Source organism: Colias philodice, chromosome 23 (genome assembly GCF_061535455.1).
Source record: "Colias philodice isolate Cphi_HAF_F1 chromosome 23, ilColPhil1 Martin Lab GWU primary, whole genome shotgun sequence".
NCBI classification, from domain to species: domain Eukaryota; kingdom Metazoa; phylum Arthropoda; class Insecta; order Lepidoptera; family Pieridae; genus Colias; species Colias philodice.
The window spans coordinates 2046988-2071193 of record NC_143108.1 but is presented as its reverse complement, the minus strand read 5'-3'; the positions used below and the strand labels follow the sequence as shown (position 1 = coordinate 2071193).

General features: G+C 31.7%; 2 protein-coding genes across 2 annotated transcripts; both read left to right on the top strand.

Moving 5' to 3' along the window:
- The first annotated feature begins 79 nt into the window (after positions 1 to 79).
- On the top strand, positions 80 to 1158 carry LOC149477881 (pfs47 receptor-like). Its single transcript, XM_089709744.1, has one exon. The coding sequence runs from the start codon at positions 242 to 244 to the stop codon at positions 992 to 994; it is 753 nt and encodes a 250-aa protein (XP_089565870.1). The 5' UTR covers positions 80 to 241; the 3' UTR covers positions 995 to 1158.
- Positions 1159 to 4852: 3694 nt separating this feature from the next.
- LOC149477880 (uncharacterized) lies at positions 4853 to 16681 on the top strand. Its single transcript, XM_089709710.1, has 5 exons — positions 4853 to 5064; positions 6095 to 6877; positions 8947 to 9082; positions 14915 to 15123; positions 16108 to 16681. Exons 1-5 carry the CDS (start codon positions 4951 to 4953, stop codon positions 16378 to 16380), a joined length of 1515 nt encoding a protein of 504 aa, XP_089565836.1. The 5' UTR covers positions 4853 to 4950; the 3' UTR covers positions 16381 to 16681.
- Positions 16682 to 24206: the final 7525 nt, after the last annotated feature.

The window sequence follows — 24206 nt, the reverse complement described above, 5'->3', positions numbered from 1 at the left end:
ATAATGTTATCAACATGATTAGATAACTCACATCAATATATACCCAGCCCCATTTCTATTCCGTAGTATTCGAAAAAGAGAGCTAAGTCAAAGAGTATTAATATAAAAAATAAAAATAGTGTCTTCCCAGTGTTTACTATCTCCAATTGCATCAGACATTCAAAAGTCCTTAATAGAAATAGAAATAGAAAAAGTTTTATTGAAAAAGTTTCAAAATAATACAGTTAAATCTTTATGTAAAATGAGTTATCCACCCCACGGCCCACCTTCCTATGGTCCACCAGGTTGGGGACCACCCCCTGGAGCCCCTTGGCCATACCCACCCCCAGACCATGGCCACCAACCACCACCATACCAAGGCCATCAACCAGGCTACCCATACTACGTGCCAGGAACAGTAATGGTCCCTGTGCCAATGATGCCTGGACCACCGCCTCCAGAATCCGGCCAACCCACATATATAACCAACTATATTTATCACGGAGAATCCTCGAACCAACAAAATAATCAAACTGACAAAGTGCAGGTAGCAGAATTAAGTGGAGATTTTAATTGGATACCTACAACTGCTACTACAGCCGGCCATTTATCTGGAAAAGCGGTACTAGGAGGTCATGAAGGTTGGGATGGAAGTGCTCTATGGGTGATTAGAGCTCGGCATAACGGGGAATTGTTGCCAGGAAAACTTTCTGTTCGACACCAGGCAGCGTCTGTTATGTATAATGGGAAAGAAGTACCAGTGCAGAATATTGAAGTTTTGTGTGCTAAGCCTGATAGTTTAAGATGGGTCCCAGCGTCTAATGGTAGTGTTCCACCAGGAGCGATTCCTGGAGGCAAAACAAACACAGGAGAAGTGCTTTATGTTGGTAGAGCAAGACATCAACTATCAGTCACTCCTGGCAAAGTACATCCAAGTCACAATTGCTGTTATATTGGATTTGCTGGTGCCGAATTATCGCATAAAATGTACGACGTATTGTGCCGAATAAGCTGAAATTGTGATATTTAGATCTATTTGTTCTAGAAAATGTTGAGAAATATTTTTATTACTTATCTTGAATTGATAACGATTAACGATAAGGGAACAATGTGAAACTGATTAGCTCAAATATACTCAAAAATATAAACAGTTTTTATTTGTGTAAGAAAATAAAATAAATATAAACACATAACAGAGTTTATTTTCCTTTTATCTTAAGAAAGTCCAATTTAAATCGGTAAACTCTGTGCCCCTAATATTGTTGTAATACTTACATTTACAGCGGAAAAATGAGTAGAACTTTTTATCAGGCGCAAACTTTTGTAGTTAATGTGAATATTATAAAATATTGTCTCACACTTTTTGCACTTATACAAGAGAGAAAATAAAATACAAACAACTAACAGATAGCTTAAACTAAGAACTTGGTGGTCTTATCGCTCTATCTTATCGCTTTAGAGCGATTTCTTCCAGACAACCTTTGGTACAATAGAGGAATAAAATATACATATATGTATATATATGTATATATGTATATGTATATACATGTAACTTAATAACTCGCGATTCTTTGAATTAGTCAACACTACGACAAATTAACGTCTTGGTTTCAATGAATGACATCACTTTCAATTGAGTCACTTACAAGCGAGCTTCAAAAGAGATATTTGCGGTTATTATATACCTAAGATATTGGGTACTAAATACGATTTTCCTGTATTAATTCATGGAACACTTAGTTGATTTTCATTTCAATTTGTATTAATAAATATAAGCTGAATCGATCTTTTAACAGAATTTAAAGACCTTTTAGTAGATAAATTTTTCATTTCTTAATGTATAATACTCGTGCAAAATGTAAATAAGGAGAACTTTAATCATTAACTTTAACATTATTCTTTTTTAGCCAGAAAGTTTCTTCTCTCGCATATTGAACTGAGATTAAAAGTATTGTTCCGTACAATTAATTATACGATGAGGTCACAGACATATATTATGTCTGTGGATGAGGTGAATCTCTATTACAAGTGAAAAATATAGGTATGTATCTATGCTTGATACTCTTTCACGCAGAAAGCACTGAACGCTTTTTGATGGTACTTGGACATACTTATTTTGCTTGCGGGTTCGCCTATCGGGTGAAGGCGCGGCACAGTTAATAAATAAACAATATTATTCTATAATTAAACACCTCATCGACGCATCTTGATTCTTATAGCCGATTTTTAAATTATTAAAATAGATATCTATTATCATCATAAACACTATCACATACAAAACAAAATCAAAATTCCGATCTAACATAATTACCAAATTGCAGCCAATTACGTTGAGTCAATACAGATTTATCACAGATTCTCATCTCCACTGAAAACAACCCAAATTCATGCAAATGAATTTCCATCGTTCATTTAAATATAATTGGCGGGAAAGTTGCGAGTTAAATACTGAATATTAAACAGAACTCAACTCGTCTCGATTATGTTTGGATTATGAAATAATTTGGAAAATCAAAAAGTGCACGCCTCATAATTTTTTTTTAATAATTATTTATTAATTATTATTTTTGTTTATTTAATAACAATTAAACCACATCGAATCAGACCCTGAAAAATGAAAGGGTTCTATTCCTGAGCATACTCAAACGTAAGAGAAAAAAAAAGACTCGATTAGTAAAGTATTTCGGTCGCTATCGTGTTAACAAGAAAAAGGATCCGCACATACAGACACACGGACGTCCAAGACAGAACTTTTTTAAACTGTTTTTTAACTAGTTTAAATAACAAAAATGACATCAAAAATATCATGAACGTTAAAAATAGTGTTTTTTCTTAATATGTGTGTGTATGTATTATCTTACAAGTGCAATGTATGATACATAAAGACATTTTAAGTTTGAAAAATCAGATGTTTTGCGCGAAGTGACAGTAGTACCCACCTCAACGCTTCGCTTATGAGGCGTGCAATAGCTACGAATTGGCGGACAATAATTCTATTCATATAACAGACTAGCTGTTCCCCGCGGTTTCACCCGCATTGCTCCGCTCCTGTTGGCCTTAGCATGATGATATAATAGCCTATAGCCTTCCTCGATAAATAGGTTATCTAACTCCGAAATAATTTTTCAAATCGGACCAGTAGTTGCCGAGATTAGCGCGTTCAAACAAACAAACACACTCTTCAGCTTTATAATATTAAGTATAGATACATACCTACGTCGATGTTTTTTAATCTATTTAAAACCAATCGCCATTCTATGTTAAATTAAACATACCGTTCCTTTGATCTTATAAATACTATATTTATTATTTATTATCAGTCTAAAAATAATTATGAAAGAGCACAAAGCAATCAAGTTAATTAATCGAGCGTCTTTTGGTTGTTTGTCTTTGAAAAGCATTCGACTCGGTTCCTATTAATTCATTTGGAATATGAATTGGTATTAATTTCACTGAAAATTAATAATATTATGTTATTGGATGTTGCAATATAACTGATAGTTTTTTTTTGAGTTTAATTAATAATTAAAGTGTGGTTGGTACCTATAGTTCAAACATCTACAGGCTAATTTTTAAATGAGCTTCGATATCGACAAAAACGTTCAACATGATGAGGAAAACATAATATTTATGTTTTATACATTATTCTGCAATTATTCACATTATAGGTCACGTCGGAAAATTCGGTGCCTTTTTATGGTAAAACAGTTTTTTTTTATTTTGATATTACAATTTAAATTTAAATGCAATACATATTTATTATTGTGTAATAACGTGTTCATAATGTTTGTCCAACAATTCTCAATAACTAAATACAAATATTTAGTTGAAAATCACACTCGTAATTTAATAAACATAATATAATAAACACCTTTGACGTCACCAACCGTACCTAATAGATTTGCTAATTCAATACCTCAAATTGTAAATCGATTTATTTTCAACTTTTGAGAATAGATGATAACGTTGAGAATAATATTATGTACCTTTAGTGTTTTTTCCTTCTTTACACAAAATACCAAAAATCGTTTTATATCTATAATTATTAATATGATGTTTTTTAGCTTTATATCGCCTTAATAGTCTAATAAACGAAATACCTTTTTTTTTGCAACTTAATTTGTTTATAACTTTTGCAATTTTTTGTGTGCTAATACACATTTCCGATATATTTTTCTAGACGTCATTCCGAATCAAATGAGCACGTATTTTTAAGAGACTTATCTCTATTTTTCGCCATTTTCAACTTATCACTTAGACTATTAATTAAGGGAAGGTTTTAAATTTACGATCATATAAAGCGGAGAGTTTGTATTATCACCTAATAATGCTAAGCGATTCACGCCGCACATAAAAAGTGAGGTTTTATAACATTGACAATTGTTTTTATATAGGGTTCATAAGCGTGAATCTGAAGACGAAAATTTGCATTCAGTTAAATATTTGAACTGTATTTCTAATAGTTTTTATAAGAATAATAAAATAATATAAGAAATATAAATACTAAACTACATACATATTATTATGTACAGAAGAATAGGTTCTCTAAAAGCAACAATAGGTACATAATATTTTTTATCATTGCACATTAAAAGTTAAAACTATACTTAAGTATCTTATTAGTTTTAACGATTTCTCATAATCTTTTTAAACGGCAACCTATCTAAATTCATCTATTCCTATACATTTTTCAATACCAAACTAATGAAGATCTTTATTTTTTGTGCAATTTTCATACAACAATATAACACTTAAGGCATAATATTTAAAGGTCTACAGAAACAGAACCATAGTACGAGTCACCAGACATTCAAATTAACTAAACAAGACACGTACGTTATAGTATGTTTGTATTAGTCACAAAGTGGTCGTTTGCTTGCATCCTTCATACTATTATTACAAAATAAAACAAATGCAGTTTCTTCTTTATATTTAAAATAAATTAATAATTTAGTTTAAAAAGTCGTTTAAATGAGCGTGGAAAAGTTAAGTGTGAGTGATGTGGTCAAAATATTGCAGAATTGGGATAAAAATGAATTCGTTGATTTTGTCAAGGAAAAAAATGTGGATGGAAGAAAATTGATGGTGAGTATTGGTATACAAGGAAGAAGTGTGGTTATTTAAAATATATAAAATGCTTGGAAACATAGATTCCGATTTTATACATAAAACTACTTTCAATATTGCACGCCTCATAAGCGAAGCGTTGAGGTGGGTACTACTGTCACTTCGCGCAAAACATCTGATTTTTCAAACTTAAAATGTCTTTATGTATCATACATTGCACTTGTAAGATAATACATACACACACATATTAAGAAAAAACACTATTTTTAACGTTCATGATATTTTTGATGTCATTTTTGTTATTTAAACTAGTTAAAAAACAGTTTAAAAAAGTTCTGTCTTGGACGTCCGTGTGTCTGTATGTGCGGATCCTTTTTCTTGTTAACACGATAGCGACCGAAATACTTTACTAATCGAGTCTTTTTTTTTCTCTTACGCTTGAGTATGCTCAGGAATAGAACCCTTTCATTTTTCAGGGTCTGATTCGATGTGGTTTAATTGTTATTAAATAAACAAAAATAATAATTAATAAATATTTATTAAAAAAAAATTATGAGGCGTGCACTTTTGGATTTTCCAAATTATTTAGAAATATTATGTAATTTTCTCAATTTACTCAAAATGATCAAACACAGAGCTACTTAGGTAATACATATTTTGTTAACAATTATTTATTTGTTTATTTTTATTAGATACTTACTGCGTGTTGTAAGTGTGATAATTCACTTAAAAAATTGTTATTTAATATTTCAACTTAAAACTTTAGGTATTTGGAATTTCTTATACCTAATAGATGATGGTAGAGATGCTATTTTTATCAGCTCTACATTTACTTTGTATACCTATAATAATTAAATAAAGCTATAAATCTGACAGAAACCACTATATTTACTAATTAGTATTCCTATAATTTATAAGTAAATCCATTAGGCTTATCAGATATACGTAATTAAGGTTAATTTTATATCTTCCACAACTATAAATTTTGTCGCAAGCTTAAATATCGTCTGAAGTTTGACAGTTATGGTCGTAATTTTATCCATTTCAGGAAATCACGGAGGGGATGGTGAAGCTATGGCGTCCAAAAGCCAATGCCAAAGATTTTATAACATTCATTGATAATATGAAAAAAGATCCTAATAAATATCTAAAATGTTTAACTGACGATATAATAATTAAAGAGACTAATTTACGAACCGACAGCCAGTACCAAACAGTTAGTGTTAGAAAGATAAGTCAACAAGAAACGAATAATTTCACTAGTGTTGAGGATATTCTAAAAAGGATTGTAGCACCAAAGAGTTTCTTGTACAGAAACAAAAGGGATAAAACGACCTCCTATGTACCGATGGACGGCACGAAGAAGACAAAGAAATTCTTCAGACTCAGTTCATACGATTATCCGATTTTCGATCTTAAATCACGGTTCACGAAGGTCGAGAATTGCGACCGAGGTTACTATTCGGTTAAAACGGATAACCCCGGACAGAAAAATAAAAAGCTAGATTCGAGATCCAAATACAAGTCGTTGCCTACTCCAGAAGAAATGAACGAAAAATTTTCAGACGATCATTTATACGAAGATTTATGTTACAATGAGGTGGAGCCAGAAAAAACAAGATCATCTCAAACTGTAAAACCTTGTATGGTGAAGATTCAAGAATTATTCCAATCGTTCAAATTTCCCTTTTTCAAAAAGGCTGACGAAGTTGAAAATATTGAAAAGGAGAAAAAGATCGAAAACGATTGTAACATTTATGAGAATAATGATAGTATGAACGACATGTATGATTCTGTTCATGTACAAAAGGAAGCTTTTACCAAAAATCAGGTATGTTTATTTCCTTGATCGCAATATTTAAAAAGAATACTTGTATAGTGTATACGATTAGGCTATTCGTATCTATTTATTATTCGTATAGCAGAGGAAAACGATTTACGATAACCTTAAAAAGTAATTATTTAAGGATAATTCAACAAAGGTCACAGTATATACAATATCTGAAGGTACGTGTTACAAAGTAATTAATTATTAACAGATAGAATTTAAAAAAAAAAACATTTTTTTTAATACTAATCCTGAGTATTAAATAAACTGAAACTTTATAAAGAATTTCTATTTAATAGAATTACTGAATATTACTTATAATGCAAAAACTTTCGTATGTGACTTAGGTACTATGCAACTAGCAATGTTTTATCAAAAGTAATACAGGCATTTGAATATACTATAATCACAGACTATAATATAAAGTGGTTGCACAAATAATCTTCTTCGATGCATGACATATGAGCTTGTTTACATTATGATGTTTACATATCATAATATATCCCTATGGTCTTCCTATGGTATACATTTATCAAGACATGACTTTTTCGGTTAGGTAGTTGATAAGCCTTTTATGCCAAACAAAAGAATTTAAATTGACGAATCTAATAGTAGACTAAATTCTGATTTAAAACAAAGACGTCTATTAAAAGCTAACGAAATTATAATGCTCAAATTAGCAAGAGCCACCGCTATTTCAAATTATTACTTACCAAAACGTTGTAAGTTTAGCCAGATTTAGAAATTCCCCAAAGTTCGGGTAAACGATCCACGAGGTTATCAACACTTCTTGGAAATCAAAAGAAGCACGTTTATCCAAAATTAATAACAAGATGTAACCTCTCAGTGTTGCCAATTAAACTTATTAATTCCCCTTAACCTGGCTGAGGCCTGTGACTCGCTTTGATCTCCCTAATTACACGTTTAATTAATTTCGTCTTTTGCATTGCTCATGTAGATAACGTATTATCTGGTGTCATCTTTTGATGTAGTGAGGCATCATACATTTTTATACGGAATGTTTTTGAATTGGAAGTTTTTGTTTTATATGAAACTAGCGGTCCTGTTACAACTGATCCGAAATTTTGTGGGTCATTTGTAACAGGATGGCGGTTCTACAGGGGTCTTATTACGCAATGACAAAAAGAAAAATGATGGTCAGAACGCTGATACCGGATACCTTAAGATACTATAATATAAAATATTACCGTATCTTAAGATAAAATATTATAGTATCTTCACCGTGTGTGACGCGCTTTATACAGACGATACCTTTAACAATATTTTCCTGTAGTATAAATAGTATAAATAATTTTTAGATTGTGTTTTTTGGAGGTTCAAGATATAATATTTGGACTTATTAGAATACGGCAATATTTTAAACATTACATAGGTACTTTAGACTATTTTTCGTAAACATTTATTCACCTCAATATTAACTCTTGAGTTTTATGATAAATGGCGTTATTATTCAGCCGTTTTACTTAAAAACTTTCTGAAGATGAAGTCTACAGATGCATTATACATGTAGATGTGATTTTTTATGAAAATGTTAAAGATATTGCTTTAATAAATATAAAAAGAATATTACTTAAATAAATATATAAGGCTAACTAAACTCATGAAATTGTATTGTCACCGATCCTTGAAAAGTGTACAAAGTTTGAATTAAATCTATCCGTTTAAAGTGGGTTAAAATCCGATCTAAAGTATTCGGTTACATACAAATATACAGGTGAAGTTAATAAAAGCGTGATAAAGAGTATTTAATACGAATAGGGTATAGGATGAATCGTTAATTACGTACCTACCTTCTTTGATTTTCTATAATCCATACTAATATTGTAAATGCGAAAGTAACTCTGTCTGTCTGTTACTCAGTCACGCCTAAACCACTGAACCAATTTGCATGAAAATTGGTATGGAGATATTTTGATACCCGAGAACGGACATAGGCTACCTTTTATTGCGAAATATGTACCACGGGCGAAGCCGGGGCGGACTACTAGTAGTGGATAAATAAATAAAATAATATGGATGAAGTTAAATTTTAATGTAATTTTTGCTTCCAGTCGACAGTTGCAGTTGAAGATTATTTAGTACCAGTGAGTGTAGAAAAAGATTATTGTGATGTTTGCTTGAAGCAGAGAGAAGAATCTCTATTGGGCTTTATTATGAACTATTTGGAGACAAGATTTGGTAGACGAGGTGTGTATAATTTTTATATTTGTATGGAAATGGCGATGACGAATGGTTTTTCATGTAGATATAGAGCAAGAGGTAACATGCTTTGAAAACGGTTTCGTAGGAATCGTAGGTAAGTTAAATGTATTTCAAAACTATAGTGTACTAAAATATCTTTGTCATATTATGATAATATATACGTACAGTTACTTACATATTTTGTAAAATTAAAATTGTAATACTGAAATGATTTAAAAGAGCAACTATAATAACTATAGTTTCTTGCCGATTCCCCTCCATAGATACTGCTTTCCGAATCGGTGGTAAATTTTAAAAATATGTATCTTGACGTTTCAAAAGTGCTTCTCGAAGAAGTCTAATTGAATAAATAAATGTTTGAGTTTGAGTTTGTTTGAGTTTATGGTATATTGAATACGAATAGCCTAAAATAATAGGTTCATATAAAGAATTCAAAGATTCCTGTTACGAATAATTTCATAAAAAATATCTTGTGTATGATTTCATTACATAAAATACTACTATAAGCTAAAATAAATATCAACAGAATATAATTAAGAATCATTAAGCCCTCAAATCTAAAACAGAAGCTACTGACCTAAATACAAACTATCATATCCAGAACACAATAAAACATTCAACTTTCGGAAGCGAATTGCCAACGTGTTTCAATTACAGTCGAAATTGAAGCTATAACCAATAAGCTAATTATCATGCAACAGATAAAGAACGAACATCGATAATATCGGGTAATCCGATTCAGCGAGATTTTGGCCGCGGATTTACCGCCCTATACACCGTTGAGTAAAATAATTGATATCCTCCAGTAGACTAGACTATTAGAAATTATTGGCAGACTGTTAGATTCTAGTTTTAAAACATCTGGTGGAAAAAATACTTTATTTTATTCAATATTTTCTCTATTTTCTTCAGAGTTCACATACCGTCACATATTTTAAGCACGGTTTTAGAATTTCGCATTTTGTTTGTAATATATTATACAGGCAATAGACAGCTTGCAATAGCAGCACGTTTTATTAAAAAAATCTAGCGGCCTGAAATTTAAATCTCAGTAAACTTCGGTGTGAGATACATTCAATGCTCAACGAAATTAGCAAACCCAATAAGTTTCAAGGCAAATTGGGATTGACATACACGCGGTAATTACTTTACATTGTTTTAAACTTCGGAATTACTTTTCAGTAATTAATATTGAATTATTAACGACTTTATTCTATTCTAATGTAAAAGGAATTATAATTATTATATTATACTAGCGGTCCGCCCCGGCTTCGCCCGTGGTACATATGAAAAATAGATGTTGGCCGATTCTCAGACTTACCCGATATGCACAGAAAATTTCATGAGAATCGGTCCACCCGTTTCGGAGGAGTATGCAGACTAACATTGTGACACGAGAATTTTATATATAAGATAGGGTCAACCGGGGCAAATGCAACTAAAAAATAACAAGTCTCAAGTTTGATCGGTTGCAGTTATCTCCTTTTATATTTGGTCATTTATTTGACCCATTTATTGTTTTTTGTATTTATTCAAGATTATTTTAAACCAATCAAGCAATACAGTAGTCTTATAAATAACTGGTAGTGAGAATATTTCCTAAAATTGGTAGAAAAAGTTACATTAACCCCTAGTCGGGGGTAAATGCAACTAACTGCCATAGCTCTTCTTCTATTTCATATAAAACAACGAATATAGAATATATTTATGAGATTTCATGTTATTCATAGGATTTTGAACTGGATTACCGTGTAGCAAGGACGAGTTTTCAGGAAAAATCTTATTTTTCTAAATGTGGGGCAAATGCAACTATTTGTTAGAGAATTAGTGTGGGGAATGCAAAAAACTTATTCATCGATATATTTTTATTATTCTATATATATATACAATAACGTTGCGATCGTAGATGGCGCCGCATTATTTAGAGGAAAATCTCATGTACCTACTTTGATTTACCACTTTAAATCGCAACAAAAAAAAAATTACAGTGTACTACCTACTAAGTCAATTTTAGTTTTTGGTCAGAACAAATAATATTCTTTATTCTTTGTGTTAAATATTGTTAAAAACGTAAACCAAACAAAATACGTTTATTAGTTAATCAACCGTTAACTAAAAATTACTTGAACAATCACAGAACTATCCTACCTATCGTTTTTAGTTACTTATAGTCTTTAACCACGCTTTATCTAATTTTAATTTTACTTATGAACCCGTCTCTGGGTATAATATCGAAGAAATAATCGATGGTTCTTCTTTAATTAATCATAAAGAAAGTATATTTTGACTACCAAGAAGGATACATAATAAAAATATCGACACTGTCACATCACTAGTGTTTTTAGTTTCATACAAAAATATAAGGGGCTATTGTAACTAACCTCACAGTTGCAATAACCCCACAGTGAAATTTTCATGAGGCAATTGTAACTGCATCAATAACACAAAATAGAGTCAACTAACGCATTAAAAATATAAATGAAATATGCTTAACGGCTTGTGATAATCGTGTCCAATCAAAAACACCTGCAAAAAATCACTCCTAAACAATTTTTTTGTCTGTAAAACTCGACACCTGTTTTTACGGACACCAACTTCAAAATAGCGGTTTGACACAATGGCCTATCAATCAAATAGTTTTCATCGTAGTGGCACCATCTATTACTTGTAAGATTTATTAGTCGTTGAGTTATTGAATCATAGGTGGCGATATATTACAACAACTCTAATAAATTAGTTATGATAACTAGTTGCCATAGCCCCATAGTTGCATTTGCCCCGGTTGACCCTATATATATATATATATATATATTTTATAAATAAATAAGGAAATCTCTAGTTAAAATGTAGATGTAGATATGTAAAAGCACTCATTTTATATTGAATTTTATATTTTTTACATGTTAATTATTAAAATGTAGGTACACTGAAGTAAGTAAGATAACGATTGAATAATAATTTATATATGTATGTACTTATGATCACTTCAATAGTAGGTACTGCAATCACAGATCATTTACCTACAGAAATTTAACTAAAAATACGTAATAATAAATAATTAATTTCTATATTATAAATAAAAAAAACTCATTCGGAAGGAAATGTTGAACAAATAAAATAGAGGAACCATTTCAAACCAATAATAAAAAAGTGATAGATTGGTTACATGCAGTTATAACTTTCTCAGGATTCTTTGTTTTTTTGCCCAACGTGTGTCACATGGGCAACATGTGTATAGGGATGCCAGAATACGGATATCGATAGATTTATAATTTTTTATTTTATGACATTTAATAATAGGTAATATGAAATGAAACACTGAAACAACATGAAAATATTTTATTGCACAATGTACAGAAAAATAACAATTTACAAAATCAATTAATACACAACGATTGTTCAAAAGTAGATTTACATTTGTAAATTTTAAATGAAAAGTGATTCGTATATGCTTAAATGAAATAATGAAATAAAATGTCGGTCTAATATTTAGAATTTCTTAAATAATTAATACATCTATAAGAATATAATTTTGTTCAATAATTTCAAACTTATGTAATTCCATATGGATAATTTACTTCATATAAAATGTCGATAAAATGAGGACATCCCTGTTTATAATATCAATGTTTTATTTTTATTGTATTAAAAAATAATAGTGGGAAGCTGTAACATGATAACTTTCAGTCTTTATATTATACACGTGAGGAAAACAATGTTTTTCTTACACTAGTTTTGTGAATAATAAACATTTTTTTAACTATATACAAATATTCTTGAAACAGTACAAATACAGTGCATTTTATGTGAAAGTGAACTTGTTCTGTAATAAAAATAGTATTATAGTGAAAAGTATATAAACTTGTGAAATTGTTTTTTTGCTGTAATATAGAGCTATGTTTTATAAAATACTATGTTCGCCCCGCGTCTACACTTATCAGTAAATAATTAGCATCTACGTTGTAAAGCTAAAACAAATTCGGTTTGAGAGTACATATATAAGTCGATTAAATTCCAATAAAAATACCAAAATCTTTATTGTTACCAAAACATGTTATAATAAGATTCAATATCTCCACACTAGAATTCCTTGTGTGGTGGACTTGTGCAAAAGCTATAAATTCCATCAGAAATATGACTTTTTTAAAAACTCTGAAATATCACGTACAACAAGGCATTCTTTTAACGACTGGAGCGTGTCGAATGTAACTAAATTAATATTAATTATATGATGCGTCATTGTGAGTCAGTCCTGACTCTTGCTAATTGATGGGCCCTGATAGTTCACACCTATAAAGAATAACTAGCTTATTCCCGCGGTTTCTCTCACTATGATGAAGAAAGTTTAATATATTCAATAATCAGCTTGATACTGCACTAGCCTAATAGTCGAAAAAAAGGCAAATTTGTAAAATAATCCTATCGAAAAGTTGCGTGGTAGAGATCGCTTATAAGCGAAACATATTATAAGCATTTATAACATGGTCAATGTTTCTTTCTCTTTGTGTGTTCAATAAAGTGTTGTACATATTATAATGTATAGCTGGGTCGAATTTCATACCAATACTATGACTTCTGAGTTCAAGAGTAACAACATATATCCAGGAAGGATGTACTAACTTTCAAGTTTACAAATACTAGTAGGATTAATAGTGAATTATGTTACATATTTAAATTTACTGTTTATACTATATAACAAGGATAATATGGACCACATAATAAGACATTATTTATGTGTATAAAAACTCTCTCAGTGAAAAATAACAAAAAAAATGTAGTGTTCAAAACAAAAATGTGTTGGTGGCTAAAATTAAGTGTACCACTAGTGTACAATCTTGCCGCACGAGGTGGTAATGCAGTTTTGGATGTATTTTATAAAGCTCTACACTGTACTACTGATGTTATTGCAGGTAAGAATCCATACTAATATTATAAAGATTCGAAGAGTTTGTTTGTTTGTTTGAATGTGCTAATCTACGGAAGTACTGGCACAGCTACTGGTTCAATTTAAAAATTCTTTCGGTGTCAGATAGCCCATTTATCGAGGAAGGCATAGGCTATATAAATCATCAGTTTGTAAACTGATAACATCGAATGCAGATACATTTTGACTGCGACATATATTATAGGTACATAATATTAGCCAATACATAATTAAGTCATTTCGAATGTATTGGCCTTAATTATAGTTCAATTGAATGATCATTGAACCGGGAAACTGTAATGACTTAGAGGTTTAGATATCAATGTATTATTGAATTGATAAAAGCGTTAAGATTTCATTAATTCAGCATATAACAAGTTGAAAGTATATTTGAGTTTGAGTTTCTATTTATTTAAAAAATAGCGGTCCGCCCCGACTTCGCCCGTGGTACATATTTCGCAATAAAAGGTAGGTAGCCTATGTTCTTTCTCAGGGTCTAAATATTGTCTGTGCCAAATTTCATCAAAATCGGTACAGTAGTTTATGCGTGAAAACCATACATACATACATAAATTACAAACCTTTCCTCTTTATAATATTAGTATAGTACATAGTAAAAAAACAAATATCACGCTTTATTAAGAGTCATGAATTATTGTATTATCACCGATTCTTGATTAGTTTACAAGCTTAAAAATATATATGCACGTTTTTAGTGGCTCAAAATTATGTCTAAAGCTACATAAAAACATACCTACAGGAGAAACTAATAAAATCGTGTAAAAGATTGGTTTAATTATAGTAACAATAAAAATGTAACTCACTTCAAAACTTACGAAAATTTTAACAAATAATTAACTTTCACGCCTTAATTAACATACATTTAATTCCAGAGACAAGTGACATCGCGCAGTCAGACGAGTCGGAAGTGGAGCCATCTTGTGACGACTCGAAATGGGAGCGAAAACCCAACATGGCCGCGCGGCCGCTTCCGGTGCCTGTGGAAAACGAGCCGTTTTACATGAATATTGATAGACAGGAGGCTGAGAATTTATTGCTGGGCCAACCGGATGGGACGTTTATTTTACGGCCGTCTAGTCAGGTGAGTGTGATAGGGGTAATGTGTGTGGTTTCTAATGTAGCTAATGTATTGGAGTGCTCATAGATTTGGCCGTCTTGATAAATGTTAAGAGATTGTCTTCTGTTTGTGTTTTTATACTATACTTTTATAAGTTGTATCTTTTAAACTTTAAAGTCGCGTAAAAATGTCATTTGTCCATTTTTATTCCTGTCTGAATCTATTTGGTTTCACAGATAGGTACCTACATATACAAAATTACACTCGCATTTGTTAACTGTTATAGGTACCTACATATATTATAATATAAAGTACCTAACTGAAATAATATTCTTCTTATTCTATTCGTCTTATTACTTCATATTACAAGTATATAATACAAGTATTAATGTGTTGTTATGTGTTAATATATTTCTGAACCAAAATAGCTAATAGGCTACGCTATTTCGTGAGAAATCTTGATATGATTCTTATTTTCGTTTCCAAATACATTTCCTTTCACGATCAGATACCGAAATAATTACGAAATAGGTTATATTTATATCACGTAAGCTTTTTATTAGAAACTAATATATAACTAAGCTGCTATTTTTTCCACATGAATAAACTTTTTAACAAGTCTGTAAAGGGGAACTAAAAAGATATGCTATCAAATAACGTATTTAGGAATAAAATAAAAATAGTAACACACGCAATAATATTTTAGTTTAGTGTGTTTCAAACGACCCGTTAGTAATTTCAGAACTTATTTTTATTCGCAAGTACAGGTATCAAATAAATTAATATTAAATTAATAATCTTCTAAACGTTAACACAACCACCAAATATATTACTATTTTATTGTTCGCTAGTCATTTGTTTTTAATATTGAACAGTTATCACACTTTTCATTGCTAATTTGCATTGATTACTACTTATTACTTTCTATGTTATTGTATTAAATTTGTTTAATATAGTTTGCACAAGGTAAATGCGATTAATCTGACAAAAATAAATTAATTTTTGCAGCCAAACCATGCCTACACGCTCAGCGTAGCTTGCACCAACGCAGTACACAACGTTGGAGTACGTCGTCGTCCAGATGGTCGACTAGCACTAGGTTTTGCTCGTCGCGGCGAAAGGAGCTTCGCAACAGTCACCTCGTTGCTGCAACATCACAAGAAGCGCCGCTTGTTGCTCGTTGCTTCTGGCGATTTGATTGGTGCAACCACGCTCAATGAGAGTCCGCAGTATTACGCAACGCCTAAGAATATACCGATAGTCGGGTGTAGAAGTGTTTGATTTGTATTATCGTGTCCAGAACAAGCAATAAATATGAAAATCTAATTAAAGAATAAAAAAAAAGAAAATCTAGACTAGGCGCTACAATCGAAGATATTTTTTATCAATCAATTTAAGATATTTTTTCATGAACATTCGGCAAAACTTGTAAAAAATTTAATGTATCAAATTCTTCTTATCGAAACATAACTTTTTATATTTTACTAGGTATAAATGCATTAAGATATTTTTTGCAAGGCTGAATTTTTGTGAAGTTGATGTTCCTTGAGGCACGTTATTATGTTGTGTTATTGTTATTTTGTACTAGCGGTCCGCCCCGGCTTCGCCCGTGGTACATATTTACGTTTTCTCTACATAAAAACCATCCTCGTACTTCAAGGAATATAATAAAAAAAGAATTATCGAAATCGGTTCAGCCGTTCTCGAGTTATGCGCTTACCAACACATTTTGCGATTCATTTTTATATATAAAGAAGATTAATCGGTCCATTGTAAAATTATAATGTCAATTTTGCTAGAATATGTAATACAAATAATATTCAAGATGTATCGTAATCGTGATGTAGTATATGATATCAATCGTATGTGAGATCATAATCTTGTATAAATAAAAAAATATTATATATCGTAATTGTAAATTGTATCAAGATAATGAGGAAAAAAAAATGAAAAAGTCTGTATAGATCCAGACTCAAATACTCGTAATACCTACCTAGTAGACTGGACTCGTAAATTTCGATACAGATTTTTTTTAATTTTGTTGCGATTTCCTATACTATGAATTGTAGGTTCTTTCTTTGTAAATTAAATTGGCTTTAAGATATTGTATAAGATGTATCGTTGCAATAATATTGTAAAATAATAATTAACTTCAATTGTGATGTTAATAAAAATCTGAAACAAACGCTTGTTTCTATTATTTGATATAAAAATGCTTATGTAACATACATTTTTATATGAGTCGTGCAGTTTTTAAGCTAAATAGGAAAACAAAGAAAATATAATGAAATCTTTTATCTTTGATAGTACTTATGAGTCCATTGACAAATTGAATGACACATATTCACCCAATTCTAAAGTTGAATCTCATGTTGAATCTATATCTGTTTCACATTTCACCAAAACTCAGTAAGGCATGAAACCCTATCAAACTTTCTGGTATATCATTAGTAGGGTATCACATCCATACTAATATTATAAATGCGAAAGTAACTCTGTCTGTCTGTAATCTGTTACTCAATCACGCCTAAACTACTGAACCAATTTGCATGAAATTTGGTATGGAGATATTTTGATACCCGAGAAAGGACATAGGCTACCTTTTATTGCGAAATATGTACCACGGGCGAAGCCGGGGCGGACCTCTAGTATAACATAAATAACAATCAACCACAATCCTTACCCTTACACATCTGAATTAAGAGCAATTAGCGATAATAAGCCGACAATCCATGCTCCCAACAAGGCAATTAGCCTCGTTCCTTTCAACTAAGTTTGAAGACCTAACTTTAATTACTAATTTAGCGTGGATGCCTGTGGATAATGATTCTGTCATTGTGTTCAGTATGAAGCTTTATTTTCGTGTGATTGTATGTAACATGTGGTCTTTTAATCGTATTTATATGTATGACATTGAAGTAATTGTTTGATTACTTATCTGCTGTCGTCGGAGTGGTGAGCGTGAGGTTTTTTCGTTACGGAATTGCACGATTCGGTCCCCGCGCTCAAGGCCCGCGATAGAAGCTATGCAATAGCTTAAAAAGGATTTGTCGAAATCGGTCCGCCCGTCCCATGCCTTGACCAAGGAAAACGGGTTTCTTTTTTATGTAGGTATCTATATATAGATTATTAGAAGCGCCTACTAGAATATGTCGAGTAAAGTTCACATTCGACGTATTGTCTATACATATTATAGTTTACAGTTTATTACTATTATGATCTATAAATAGCGAGCCAAAGACCTTTTTAATACGTTCTATATAGTTTGTAGTTAATAATATAAATACATAGTATAAAAACAACATTTTTACTATGTATTTTGCACATTATAAAAGGGAACATTAACAAAATGCATCAATCAGACTATCTGATACAAATTATAAAGTACAAAAGCCTTTCGCGCCATTTTTTGACTGATGGTTGCGTCATGAGTTAGCAGAAAAGTATAATTAAAAGTTTACACCCACTAATACTATGCAAAAAGATGTTTATTTTTAGCAAGATATTAGTTTGATTTTTGCAAAATAATAGATACTCTACTTTTAACCTAGGATTAGACACAAATGGAACAAAGAATCTATGTCAATAGGAATCAATCTTTTCTCAGCAGTGCTGAGAAACCTTTGGGATATAAATATGGGATCAGTTCAAAGATTATTTATAAAAAAGATGCATCACACGTATCTCTAGTTTAACCGATTTCCAATAAGGAGGGTAAAATTAGAATTTTATGTACTTTTATTTTATCTGTAACATAATACTGTATTTCAATGAAATAAGAATTTTGATTGTTAATACTTTCCTCGAGAACTATGTTTATAAGATTGCGGCAATTTAATTGTTCTTTAGTTTAATTGAGATTATAAAGTATATGTACACATAATATAAACTATGTCAAAATATTATATGTGAAGAAATTTAGTAACTACCTAATGTAAAAGATGTAGGTAACATAAATAAATAAGAATTTGTAATTAAAGGCGACCGTATTCTGAATGAATTTTGATTATCTGTTTAACAAATATGTTGGGGCTTCTATGTGCGGGTGTAATAAAAGATGAAATAACTACGCAAAGGTTATATTTCGTTAACTACATATATTTATTCGGTATGTAATTAATATTCGACCTAATGCGACCAACCCGCGTCCCGACAAGCCCTTAACCGTTCATGCATAGCGCACGAACTGTTTATATACGAGTTACCGTGTGAACCTATGGTGGGAACTTTCTTAGTAGGTACTACACTTGAAATATTTCGGTAACTCGTAAATTGGCTTGTCGTCGCTACATCATTCCCCCCTTAAAATAAAAAGGGTATACATACCGAGGATATATACAGGTGCAACATACCAAAATATAACCGAAATCTGAAACCTGATCCTGAAATCTGTGTCCGCTTGGCGTGAAATGCCCCGTATATAAAATGTCGCTATAAGGTTAGGTACAAAATGTTTACAATAAAAAGTATAAAAAAATGTTCACAATATAAATCAATCATAACGTATACAAGTGGTTAACAGTTAACACCTAATTTCGTTAAACTATTTATGTTATTACAAAAACTTGCGTTGATTCTTCTAAGTGGCGTGCGATATTTTGTTGCACGTCAATTAACACTTAGTAACATCAACATTTCAAATCTCAATACGTTCTTTACACTTGTATCGTTTAATATTACAAAGGCTATTACTATACACTCAAAAGCCATAAATCAAAAGTACTTAAATTTCTAAGTAGTAAACATTACAATCAAATCTCAACACAAACATAAATTTGAAATACCATACTTAAAACGTTAAACAATGAACTCGTTTCAAAATTACTTAAGTTCTATTATTTATTAAATACGATGTGTTGATTACTAAGTATTTATTATACATTTCTATGAAGTCTTATGAATACTTATAATCATCGTAATTCTAATAAATATAAAATAGTTGAAACAATTACAAATACAATACTATTACCTAAATCGTACCGGTAATCGTATAGCTCTTCCACTACGCGTGGTATGTGTATTAGGCAATTCGCTTGGAATTTGTAACGGAACCTTAGTATCTGCCCCAGATATCGTATCACTATCATCATTCAAATAATATGCAGGTTTTAGACGGTCTACAGATATTCTAACTTTCCGGCCAGTCATTTGAATGTAAAATACCTTTTCCTCTCGACTCAACACACGATAAGGACCGTCGTATGTTGGTTATAAAGGCTTACGTACTGCGTCGTTTCTTACAAAAACATAATCGCACTTTTCTAAATCGGGGTGAATAAATATGTTCCGTCTTCCATTTTGCCTAATAGCTACTGACTGATATTTCCTAATAGAGTCTCGTAATTTACTTGCATACTCAAGACTGCTATTTATTTCTAAACTCGATTTTTTATCGTAATAATCACCTGGTAATCGTAAAGTTGTTCTGTACGTAATTTATTAATACCTAATAACTTCATTAGTGTAGCAAATAATTGGCTTTCGAATTGGCGTCCTTGATCGCTTGTTAGCTTTTTCGGACAACCAAAACGAGAGATCCATCCTTCATATATTACACGCGAAATCGTTTCGGCAGTTATATATCTCGTAGGAAAACATTCTGGCCATCGCGTCCCCCTGTCACTATGGTTAGGCAATACGTCCTAAAACCTTCGGGTGAAGTGGGTAAAGGTCCAATTAAATCAACATGAATATGTTCAAACCTATCGCACTGCAGAAACGATCCTAAACCTTACACTGTATGTCGATTAACCTTCGATCGTTGACACTCAATGCATGTTTTAACTTTTAACCCATTGGCCAACGTGACGAATCATATTTGGCCAATAAAAACGATTTTGAATCAATTTGCGTGTAGTCCTTATTCCGGGATGACATAAATTATGTACACTATCAAAGGCAATACGTCGAAATTTATCAGTCAAATAGGGTCTAATTTTAACATTATCTAAATTACAATAAATAAATGTACCGCTTTCAAGTAACATTATTTTCTTTGACCTATTATTAGCGTCTTTCGAATTAGATAATTGTAACATATGTATAAGAATCTTGTTGTTGATTCTAAGCAAGTTCTGCGTAATCTATTACAGTGGGTCAACTTATTGTTGCGACTCGTGATAACAAATCTGCAACGACATTATCTTGCCCACTAACGTGTTTCAAATCCGTTGTGAACTCACTAATGAATATCAAGTGTCGTGTACGTCTGGGTAACTCTTTCTCGCTATTTACTTTAGAAAATGCATAAATTAACGGTTTGTGATCCGTATACACCGCTAACTGTCGTCCTTCGACCATATTCCGAAAATGACGAATAGCCAAGTAAATTGCTAATAACTCCCTATATACGTACTATACTTGCGTTCAATCTTAGATAGATTCTTAGAAAAATAACCTACATGAGTATCCGATGCGTCCGTCATAAGTGCGAGCGATGCATCGGCCCTAGGGTGCTAAAAAAATCTGCACCTTATAAACAAAAACATAGTTTGAAATACCTCGGCGATAAAAAATAATGACCATTTATACGGTCGCCGTAAACTAAGATCTAAAGTCATTAACTTAGTACCAAATGTCTTAATTACACTAAACTACACTTTATAATCACTACACAGTACACTCACTCGCGGATTGGTTATTTTTCGACACTGGTAAAATTATTAAAAGTCGGCTCTCCTGCTGCTTCTGCCACGCACAAGGTTGACGATAGTACAATCTGGCGATATGCTTAAAGCAGTAATGAAAAAACATAGCCAATTGGGGTTTTTCTGTTTTGATATTCCTGCACGATCGCGACTTCGGGATGCGGAGCGATGCGTGCGATTTCCGTACTTTCGACCGCTAAACGATTTGCCTCTCGAGCCTGCACATTCCAGCTGGTTTATCCGCTGCTTTAGTTGTGCTAACTGCTCGAGGTTTAACGGTACCGACGAAACTGCTCTAACTGGAACTGCCGGATTCATTTTGAATTAAATTTTAAACAAACGATATCTATGCAATTCACTATAATATGTTCACTAAACGTCGGGGGTCACCAATGTTGGGGCTTGTCATGTGCGGGTGTAATAAAAGATGAATAACTACGCAAAGGTTATATTTCGTTAACTACATATATTTATTCGGTATGTAATTAATATTGCGACCAACCCGCGTCCCGACAAGCCCTTCACTGTTCATGCATAGCGCACGAACTGTTTATATACGAGTTACCGTGTGAACCTATGGTGGGAACTTTCTTAGTAGGTACTACACTTGAAATATTTCGGTAACTCGTAAATTGGCTTGTCGTCGCTACAAATACATATAATAATATATAGGTGACACTTATGGCTTTAGACTATCTGTAGCTCTCCCGAGTACTTTAAGCCCTTCCTCTCACATTTTGTGCGGAAATATCCTAACTCACTCACACAATCAAAAATGTTATAGATAACATATTATACAAATATTATATAAATGAAAATATAGATGTTCTCTGAAACAAAATATTTTTCACTCATCCGCAAAATAGAAGACAAAATTCAGGAATATTTTCCTATCACTATGATCCAAGGTAAACTCATATTATTGGTATATACCCTGTCATATTCTTTGAGCGAACCAATTTCAATAAAGTTTGATTGCTATCTGGTGCGAAGTTGTTTTATTCAGCTTCTTTTACACGCAATACTCCCTTGCTTAACAAAGATATAAAGAGCAGGATGAACCAATTTATTTATTACCTACATATAATATAAAGATTTCGAAATGTAGAATTGGCATTCTGTTTTTTCTCTTCATGTTTGTGGTCATGTTTCCGGGAAAAATTAACTAAAGGTAGAAAAAAAAATACACTTAATTAAGAAGTAAGCAGATGTAGGTATGTGTATTTGATTAGAAACATTGTAACCTTTTTGTAATTTCTGATCAAGTGTTTTGAAAATACAATATTAAAGTAATTTGAGGCAGGATAGAACGTACCTACTGAAAACAACGTACCTACGTTTTAAACATATTTTTTTAATATTTTAATTTAACAATAATACTCAAAATAACATTCCCTCTAGTAAATCTAACTCTATGTACAAAAACTAAATATTTCTCAACTTCCATTTTGTCGTTGCGTGGATTTATGGCTATTGTCTGAGAATAGGGTTTCAATTGTACTTTATGGACCATATAAAATACTAAGGTATTCATTTGATTTGTTTGAATATTGTTTTAGAGGTATTTTTATTTTATTATGTTATTTTTTTAAGCTTACAAAAATACGATGTTTTTTATTAATATAATCTTAAATCTATGTCACCACTGCTTCAATCAATGAAAGAAAACATCGTCAGGAAGCCAGGTACAACTATTAAATCACTACATAGTACCTATAATAACAAAGTCGCTTTCTCTGTCCCTATGTCCCTAACCCTATGTATGCTTATATCTTTAAAATTACGCAACAAATTTTGATGTGGATTTTTTTAGATAGCGATGAATAGATAGAGATCAAGGGGAAGGTTTTAGTGTAAAATTTATTAGGTTTTGGACAAAGCGGGCGAAGCCGCGCGAGGAAAGCTAGTTACTACTAAAATAAAATTCGACAGACATATTATGATATCTAACAAACCACACTTGGCTAGCATGGAGATGGCTCATAGAAACCCTGTGCCCTGCAGTAGGTACAAAAATGTTTTGCGCGAAGTGACAGTAGTACCCACCTCAACGCTTCGCTTATGAGGCGTGCAATAGGCTGATGATGAATTATTAACTAAAGTTCATTCTATCAAAAACTAGCGGTCCGCCCCGGCTTCGCCCGTGGTACATATTTACGTTTTCTCTACATAAAAACCATCCTCGTACTTCAAGGAATATAATAAAAAAAGAATTATCGAAATCGGTTCAGCCGTTCTCGAGTTATGCGCTTACCAACACATTTTGCGATTCATTTTTATATATAAGAGAAGATATACACTTTATACTTTATCACTTATCGCCCAATCGGATGTAAGGTCCAATATGAATGAATGCACAATTACGTGCTCTACATTTAAACTAATAATGTAGTTTATAAGTTTGAAAGCTCTCTAATCTCAGGAGCTACTGAACCGATTTATGCACCTGTATATTTTGTG

Bases quoted from the DNA above. Each gene is read 5' to 3' on its own strand.
- LOC149477881 (XM_089709744.1), top strand. From the start codon at position 242: ATGAGTTATCCACCCCACGGCCCACCTTCCTATGGTCCACCAGGTTGG.
- LOC149477880 (XM_089709710.1), top strand. From the start codon at position 4,951: ATGAGCGTGGAAAAGTTAAGTGTGAGTGATGTGGTCAAAATATTGCAG. The intron at 6,878-8,946 runs GTATGTTTATTT...TTTTGCTTCCAG, and splicing joins AAGCTTTTACCAAAAATCAG to TCGACAGTTGCAGTTGAAGA. The intron at 9,083-14,914 runs GTGTGTATAATT...ATTTAATTCCAG, and splicing joins GACAAGATTTGGTAGACGAG to AGACAAGTGACATCGCGCAG.